Raw genomic sequence first — 9,495 nt, 5'->3', positions numbered from 1 at the left:
AAAGATCAAATAAAATAAAATAAACTTTCATAAAATAATGTCTGCTACTGAAGTCTAATATAATGTGATGGATGAGGTTCATGACTGCTTGCAAGTTTTCTAATCTGATTCTTAATCAGTAAAGTAAAGCCTCCTTTACAAATATCTAGATTAGATCTTTTGCTCAATATGTTGATAACAGAACTGAAAGCTTTATTAACAACATAGCTAGAAGAAAAGCAATCTAAATTCCTCTTAAATGATTGGATACTTTTGCCTAAGTTTTTGTTGAGTCCAAAAGCTTTCATATCGTTCTTTGGAAAATTTACTTAAAGTTTAAGGTCAGTTTGTAAGTCTGAGAAGGATTCCTGTAAGTCGTTTACGTCAAAAAGATCTGCCTCGAAGGAATCTATATTTTTATCTATATGATAGCTTTTTTGTGTCAAATCGAAATTTTACTACTTAATATGTTGAAATTGTTAAAAATTCCAGATTTTTTAAGTTTTTTTTTTTGCCTAAATTGTCAAATTCCTGGTTTCTTGGTAAATTGGCAACCCTGTGTAGTTTTATTTCTTAGTCTAACTAAGTGACTTTTCGAAAAACAATTGGAAATATCATGAGGTGATATAAATATCACTTCATGATATTTACAATAAAAATAAAAGTATACAGGGTTGCCAGTTTACCTAGAAGTTTAATAACAAATAACATAGATTTTACAAACCATTTATGATCCCAAATAACATATATGTCAGCTTATAAAATGGTGAGAGGGATTCCGATCGTCTATGATCAATGTAATTGTTAAATAAGAAAATATATGAATGAAAATATGTAATTTAATTGAAAGTAGGAGTCATAAATACTTGATTTTTTTCTTAATATTTTACATAAACAAAATAAACTTTTTTTGTTTAAGTTTTACCTCAGGGTCAAATATTTAATAGCAAGCTAAAATTAGTAAAATAGCAATATAAAAAGTAAAAATTTTATGATTGCCCAAAATTTTTAAATCGCCCCTTTTTCGCCCCCTTACTAGTTATCGCCCACTTTGGGAAACCTTGTGGTAAACAAACAAAATAAACTTAACAAACAAGTATTTGGAAATTGTAATAATTATATTTTACCTGATATTAACGTAGCACTAGTGTATTTGTACAGAATACATTATATTTTAAACATTATTAAACTTTTTTTTTTATATTTATTTTTTCTGTGCCATTCAGAAAACTTGTTACTTGATAGTAAAAATAAGCAAACTAATATATTACCAGGCGTAAGTTTTTAAAAAATCTTTAACTTAAAAACTATCACTACTACCTCTCATACTACAAGTTATAGATTCTATTTTACCATCAAACTTGGTATAATTAGAAAGAATAATATTTTACAAGTCTTTAAATTTAAAAATAATATGTATATTTTGACTATTAAAATAATTTATATTAAATCAATATTTTTATAATACAAATAGTTTAAGTCTGTTTTTAACTTATTTAAAAGAAACTTATTAATTTGATAGTTACAGTTTCGATGTTTTAGTTTAAACTAACGTTTTTTTAATATAAAATGTAACATTTTTTATATTCTAGCTGTGCTTATTTAGAGTAAGCAAAATTACTTAAAACTAATGCGTACTTCTTTACACAAAACGGTTTTGTATACACTTTAAAGAAATAAAAAAAATTTTTGCATAAATATTAGTATTTGAAATCAAAAGAAAAAAAAAAAACGTTATAGGTTGCTTCAAAAGACTTCTGCATTTAAGATAACTTAAAACTACTAAAAGCTTAAGGTTAAATTAATTATGAAGTTCTAGAATGTATATTGCAATTTCGTTCTTTTTTAAGTTTAGCTAATATACATTTTTTATGATGATGGTAAATGTTTTGTTATACATATTTAAATGTTTTTCAACTCTGATAAAAACTTACAAAACACAACCTAAGCAAGCTGGACAGATAATAAGTTTAAAGTTTGGTACTGGTCAACCTTTAGTTCTGTATTGTAGCTATGCTTGGATACTTTAAAAAAATAAGTTGCCTAAGTAAGCTGTGTAGATAAAATCTTCAAAAAAAGTTTCTTACATTTAAGGTAAATTTACAAACGTTTTATAAATTGGTAATACTTAACGAACGTTAAAACTCTGCGGTTTTGTTTTTAATGACGTAAATGTTGAAAATGATAATTATTGTAATGTTCCAAAGTTAATTTTGTGTATCAAACGTATGTAAAATACATTATAATAGAATTTAAATTTACATTTAAAAAATAAATTGCCACTGTAAACTGCCGGAGGCAATTAAAAGAAAGTTATATAAATGCTGGAAAGAAAAACAAAACGATGAGTTTTTTAAGTTTTGAAGAATGTTTAAAGCTGAAGTGTACAAAAGCTTTAAACAAATAGTCTAGATAGTATTGTGTTGAGAAAGAAATGGAGAAATCAATTTTTATTTTTTTTACTTTATTTTTAGCAGGTAAAAAACTATTCTTTATGTAAAAGTATAATTAAAAACAACAATTGCAACACTTAAATGCAAACATCATTATAAAAACAAAATAACTTACTTGAAACTATTCAAACTATAAATATCTATTGTTCTTTACTGATTTTAATAAAATTAGAAATACTACCAGTGCTTTAGTTCAGCTTAAAAGTATTATAACAATAAGTACTTTAAATAGTAATAAACTAAATAGACTAAATTCTACCAAATCTTTAAATACCTGTGCCTACCAAGTCATAGAAGAGTCTGCGCATAATAGTTTGTAAAACAAGTAATTATGAAAATTACTGCTGTTTTTTAAAATTGTATTTATTTTTAAAAAAACAAAGGAAACCATAATTTGAATTTCAAAACATAATTTAAACTGTTTTATGATAAACGCACTTATTTCAATTTTTCTTTATCATTCAACTAATTTTATATAAAGTGAAATAACTATTATCGACTCTGTTATGCACATTTTAAGAAACGATATTTTATATTATTTTTTCAAAGATTTTTCGAATATTTCTGATAAATATGGAAATTTTAGTAGAAATGCTACTGTATAGCAAAAAAAAAAGTTCAACTGTATTTAAATTTTTTCTCAATAAAATACTTTATATTTCTTAGGAATTTATCATCTGTATTTAATAAACAAGCATTTAAAGCTTACTATAGGTTACACCACAAAAGTCGTGTATTTTTGAAAAATAGCTAACTCAAGACTTAATTAATAAATTTGTTTTATTTTTTTATACTTTGTAATTCAATATGAATTTTTTTTAAATCTAATTATAAGGTATGGTTGTATGATACTAATATTAATTATTTCCAGTTTAAAATAAAGCAAAATAAATGTATATCTTTTTCAAGAATTCACAAGAGTTGAATAAAAAAAACTAATAAACATTTTTAAACCTTAGTTTTTACTTGTTTACAAAAACTTCATTATTACGTGATAAACTTCATTGAACTTAAGCTCTTTTCAAACTAAACTTTGAATAGCGGTTCAATTAAGTCTCTTCAAATTAAGTTGACTTCAACTGTTAAAAGCTTAAGTAATGCAAGAGTAAAAATGGTATAATGAACTGTTTATGTTTCAACTTTTTTAAAGACAAAACTAAGACATAAGAAACTAATATTATATTTAACAATAAAAATATATAAAATGTGTCAAAAATTTTAGCTAAGAAATACCGTGCTCAAGAATGCAAAGACGAATTTAGGTTGGTTTTTTTTTTTTAATAAATTTCAACAAAACCTATTAAATCAATTACTTTTCGTCTCTTTGTTATAAGTCTTCCAGTTTAAGTGGCCCAAGTTTTGTGGCCTGGGTCCAGCGTGGGACATTACACTTGCAATAATGATAACCGAACTTTTTTACAGCTTGTGCAAAGAATTTTCATTAGCGGGTTTTTGCAACATCGAGCTCGATTTCATGAACAAACATTGTAGGAAGAGCTGCGGAAACTGCTTGTTCATGTGCGTAGATCGCCAAACTGAAGAAGAGTTCGTTTATAAAGTTGAATTTTTACACTTGAAAGAAAAAACTTAAAATTTAGCCAAAGTACCTCCTAATACATTTTTATTAGTTTATTTGTTCAAGAATTTATTTTTACAAACTAAGTTTCGGTCAAAGACCTCGTCAGTGCTTAAATAAATCTAAAAAAAGATATGTGACAGTCATGGAAAATAGCATTTAAACAGTTAAAATAAAATAAAAACAAATTTTTACTCAAAGTTTTTACTTAAAAAAAATAAACAAATTAAATTTTAATATTAAGATTGAGTTTAAGGTAAAGTTAAAATTTTAGTTAAGTTTTAAAATCAATATTATAACAATAATAAAAATAAAAGCTGTATGTAGTTTTCTTTTTTCTTCTAAATAATTTTCAAAGTAAACATTGCTTAAGCAAAATGTAGCTAAAAAAGTGAGCTTAAATTTGAGGTGCATTTTAACATAGCTTTTAATACCAAAACATATAAAATTTTTATAATTGTGAAAACTCATATTGTTAATTTTAGTAAGTATATATTTTAGTTACATATGCTTAATTATTATTGAGGTAAGATCATGTTTCGATAATATAATTTGTATCAAAAGTAAATCGTATGTATTTGTTTTTTGTCTTATTAGCAAGCTAGTACAGTACTCGAATTCTTGGGTTTTTTTCAATTGCAGTCTTTGAATATCTGTAAAATACTTAATTTGTAACAAATAAAAAATTATTTGCAGTTGTAAAGAGCAATCCAAAAAAGGATTTTGTGATGAAAAGGAAGAAATTACAAACTTTCTTTGTTGTAAAACATGTAAAATACACAAGTTGAAAGAGCGTTAGTAATTAAAATAGTCATTTTTTGAAGTTTGTTCAAGCTTAGTTTAACAAGTCAACCTTTGTTGTTGTAATTTTTTTTTGTAGGTTTACAAGTTTAACTGAAAGTTTTCAAACTTTTGCAGAAAAAGCCAGGGGGAAATGCGGAATTTTGCCGAAATACACAAGCACATGTAAATTTACTGGTAAGTGTGCTATTTATTTTCTGTTAAACTTCGTCATCAAACTCAACAATCGCTGTTAAAAATTCAATCAACAAAATCGGCGAAAGTCTGCAGAACAAGTCCGGACTTTCGTTTGCCGTGAGACAAGCTCAAATTTAACAAAAGGGTTGATCATGCCAATTCGATCATCAGACCACAAGTTTCGGTCTACCGAAACTTGTGGTCTGATGATCGAATTGGCATGATCAACCCTTTTGTTAAAAATTCATTAACTAATAATAACTTTCAAACTGAATAGGTGACGCGATGAGCTCGATAGAGGCGCCGTGGCAGGTGCTGGTGCCGATAACCGAGCAACAGTACTGCGGGGGAGTTCTGATTGGTGAGAAGCACGTTCTCACTGCTGCCCACTGTCTGCACGAGTACGTTGATTATGATTCGTTAGATTTGTTTATTGAAAATTACTTTTTTTTTTGTTTTAATGTTAATTTCGTTGAAATACGAAAAAAAGCAAAGCTGCTCTAATTAAATTTTGAAGTAAAAACACTCGTAAAGGTTTTGAAACAATACTTTTTTTTTGTGTAATAGCTGTGAGTTTAAAAACGTTTTTTGTTTTCAAAGCACAATTGAAAACTTGAGGGGCAACATGCATGTTTACGTCGGTAAGAACTTAAGAACTACGGAAGACAGCCACGAACAAAAAATAAAAGTGCAACAGATTGTAATGCATCCGGAGTACGATAACAATGAAGTCACTGACGACATTGCTATTCTTACTGTGAGTTGGCGTTATGCAAAAGAAAAAGTTTAAGAAATTTATTAAGCATACTTGTTTTGATAGTTTACTTTGTTGAGTCTGTTAACAATGCTTAAAGCGCTTATCTAGCATTCTTATATAACGTTAGTACGTAATACCTTAGTTATTATTTGATTGTTATTTCTTAATTCAGGTAAAGTAAAGTACTTAATTTAAGTGACTAATAATTATTTGTTTTAACTACATTTATAAATAGTTTTGGTAAAAGTTTACAAAAATTACTAATGTGTTATAATTGATATAGTAAGTTGGCTAAGATAAGGTATAGTAACTGTAATGTTGCTAAAGGTACGTTGTTTACAAAAAAAGCGCATTGCTTTGATTTTAAATACTAAACTTTTAAAAAACGTTCTTATATAGATTCAGCAATGTTTGTTTGTAAATAGACTAGATCAATTTTATGTTTTGAATGAAGTAATATTTATATGGTTGTTATAAAATGATTGATTATAAAAATTACCAATAAAAAACTTGTAAATATTTACATTAAGTTAACCAAAAATTTAAAAAAAATCAATGAATCAATATAATTTTTTCTATTAAGGTTTCAGTGAATTTAATAAAGTAAGTAAAAAAATAATCTTAAATAATTAAGTTCTATCATTGCAAAACTCATTGTATTAAAATAAAGTCTACAAGTTTAAATAGTTATAGTTATAATTCAAACACTTTTTTTTTACTTCAAGTTAATTGTTATAAAAGCTTAATACTGTTTTATATTTTTTGTACAATCTTGAAAAAGTCATTTAGATTTAAGTTAAAAAGTTTACAAATTAGTAAAAAATTGAGATTTTGAATAAATTTTTGCTTGTTGCTATTACTTTTTTATCCAGTTTAATAGTAGTTTAACTTTATTTATGGATCTAGTAATTTTAAATAATAAAAACTATTTTTCATAAAGCTACTAGTACACCAGTTACTTACTAAATGCACTTTTCTTAATGACATGATTAAAACAAGTTTTCAACAAAATTTTCCAGAAAAGCTGAAAAAAAATTACAAAAAATACAAAATAATAACGCTATCATGTAAAAATTACTTAGATGTTTTTAGTCTCTAAAGTCTAAACTATGGTTTTTCAAAATAATATTCATAATCGCCTAATAGGCAAAAAATTAAAAAAGACATTAACCCCCTTTTTCAGATATTGCCACTTTACTAGCTAATTACCGAACTAATTTTAACCCCCTTACTAACTCATAAATGTTGACAATGATAAAAACAGTTGGAAACCGATGCAGAGCTCAGCAGTTACGTGGAACCGATTTGTTTCTCATTTGACAACCAGCCACTAGAAAACGACGAACTTGCCCACGTGACCGGATGGGGAAGGCTTACTGGTTAGTACTTTACAGGTTTAAGCTACCGTATATTTAAATAAAATACCAAAAAAGTATAAAGAAAAATTGGTTTAACTTAACATTTTCTAATTTTAAAAGTAATTTAAACACACTGCTTAGTGGATAATACAATATTTTTTTTTTAATGAGCTTCTTAAAACATAATGTTTCGTGTTAAAAGTAATGAAATACTTATATTTAATTACTTCATTTTAAACAAATTGCAGCAAAAGCCTTCTGCCGAAGAAAAAACTTCTTTATCCAGATTTTCAAAAAATTTATAAATGTGGCTAAAAAAGTTATTTCATCGGAGAAACTTTTCAAACAAAAAAAAATATACGTTTAAAACACAAACCAGACGGTTCGAAGCCGGACAAGATGCAGAAGTTCGAGGTGAGCGTGGTGGAGAACGAAGCGTGCGAGCAGGTGCTGAGAAACTACTCGGGACAGTACGAGGTCATCGAAGACAACAACATGTGCGCAATGAACCGAGACGGCGGGAAGGACGCTTGCGAGGTGATTGGTTTTGTCATTGCGTTTTGTTAGTTGTAGAAACAATCATACGTTCTTGCATCAAAAAGTTGAATTTGAAAAATGTGTCTTATCATGAGTTTTTTAAAACGTATGAAATGTATAAACTTGATACTATAAAAAAAAGACTTAAACTTGGCAAATAGTAATTTTTTTAACAAAGACTGTCGTAGCAAATTTTGTTTAACTGTTTATTATATTTTTTACTTTGTTATGAATATAATTTATTACCCAGGGTGACTCAGGAGGCCCGTTAACAGTAGAACGCGACGGTCGTCATGTTTTGATGGGGCTCGTTTCCTATGGTTACGGTTGCGGTCACCCCGGCATTCCAGGGGTCTACACAAAGGTTCGCCTTAATTAGTTTGTTTTGGTTGTTTTGAAAATAATTGTCAGTTTTCTGATAGGTTTGTTAAAAAAAAAATTGTAAAAGTAGTAACTTTTTTAGTGCGAGACAAATAAAACAGCTTTTAAGATATTTACTTCAATAATTTATAAGTGTATTTCGATTTCTTAATAAGTATGTCTATATCTTGTACTCTGTTTTAAACTAACTAAAATAATACCATAATATAAAAAATTGAAAATTAAATTTTAAAAAATATAAACAAACTAGGTTCACAGGCTTTGTATGCATATTTTTAAAGTAATTCAAAAGTTCAACTAAGTTTTAACTTTTCAGATTAGCAGCTACTTTTCATGGATAATTGAACACTCTGTGTAAAAATCATCTTAAAATTCAAACGTTAATTTACTAATTTTGTTTGTTTCTAAATTTTCAGTTCACTGACTAGCTATAAAAACGTATTGATAAAAAGAAAATATGTATTTGTAGAAACTTAGAATTAGTTAGCTTGTACTTTAAAAAAAACTTAAAACTGCAAACATTTTATTTTTAATTTTTGAAGTAGATAATTAATCTTATTACTATTTTTGTAAATTATCTTTCTTTGTAGTCTTAAAAAGTCTTAATTACCTAAACAGTTAAATAAACTTGTAAGTAAAAAATTGAAGCACAAATTTTTATCTTGATTGTATGTTTCGCCATATTTTACAATAAAGTTTAAAAGTATACATCAAAGTATTTATATTTTCAAAACGGAATTTGTAGTTCACTAAAAATAAGTTATTTACAGCTACTAAGTAAGTATACAAAAAATTTATAACATCTATCACTTCTAAAATAAACTTTATCGGGTGTGTAACTATTGCTTCAATAAGCATTTCAAAATAATTTAAAAGCATAAACACTAAAATAACACAAAGTTTTCAACTTAACACTTAATTCGATGTATTGTTTTTAAAACAGAAGCAGTTTTTTTATATTTCATATTTAAGATTCTGTATAGAATCTATATTACAAACTTGGAGCTTCTTCTTCTTTTAAATTTTCGTGTTCTAACTCGAGTTTTTCTTACAAAAAGGACCAATTCTTTTTATGAATTTAAATGCGAATTTGTACTTATTGATGAGACGTTTGAATTTCAAGAAAAAATTTCTGTCAACAAACTTTTACTTTGTGCGGTGCTGTTATTTCAATACTCTTATTTTTGTCTCTAGATTAACGTATCATTATACTATTGGTATTAAAAACATGACTTGTTCAAGGTTATTGATCAACATTTTTTAGAACAACTTAGTTTACGAAAATGTTAACAACAACATCGTGTTACTTATAAAAAACTTTGACACTTTTCTTGAAATTTGTATGCGTAAAGTAGTTCATAAAAGAAAAAATATTTTTACTAAATAAGACTAAGCAGTTTTTTTTTTTCAAAATATGCCAAAAAGTTATAACACTAAAATTTTTACACTATATTCCATTTAACATTGTTTATTTTT

At 26.4% G+C, this 9,495-nt stretch overlaps 1 protein-coding gene across 1 annotated transcript; it reads left to right on the top strand.

The window, feature by feature from the left end:
• The first annotated feature begins 2,343 nt into the window (after positions 1 to 2,343).
• LOC145846336 (trypsin-1-like) lies at positions 2,344 to 8,623 on the top strand. The gene is made up of 11 exons (XM_082953182.1): positions 2,344 to 2,456; positions 3,655 to 3,694; positions 3,855 to 3,977; positions 4,705 to 4,802; positions 4,927 to 4,986; positions 5,264 to 5,387; positions 5,587 to 5,743; positions 7,008 to 7,122; positions 7,481 to 7,638; positions 7,889 to 8,002; positions 8,336 to 8,623. The coding sequence occupies exons 1-11, from the start codon at positions 2,414 to 2,416 to the stop codon at positions 8,375 to 8,377; spliced, it is 1,074 nt and encodes a 357-aa protein (XP_082809308.1). The 5' UTR covers positions 2,344 to 2,413; the 3' UTR covers positions 8,378 to 8,623.
• The last annotated feature ends 872 nt before the right edge of the window (positions 8,624 to 9,495 follow it).

The sequence above is a fragment of the Thalia democratica genome, chromosome 1 (genome assembly GCF_965202585.1).
Source record: "Thalia democratica chromosome 1, ktThaDemo2.hap1.1, whole genome shotgun sequence".
Taxonomy (NCBI): Eukaryota; Metazoa; Chordata; class Thaliacea; order Salpida; family Salpidae; genus Thalia; species Thalia democratica.
This window is presented reverse-complemented; position numbering and strand designations above follow the sequence as displayed.

Coding starts and splice junctions, on each gene's coding strand:
- LOC145846336 (XM_082953182.1), top strand. CDS start 2,414: ATGGAGAAATCAATTTTTATTTTTTTTACTTTATTTTTAGCAG. Junction 4,987..5,263: donor AAGCACATGTAAATTTACTG/GTAAGTGTGCTA, acceptor CAAACTGAATAG/GTGACGCGATGAGCTCGATA. Junction 5,388..5,586: donor GCTGCCCACTGTCTGCACGA/GTACGTTGATTA, acceptor TTGTTTTCAAAG/CACAATTGAAAACTTGAGGG.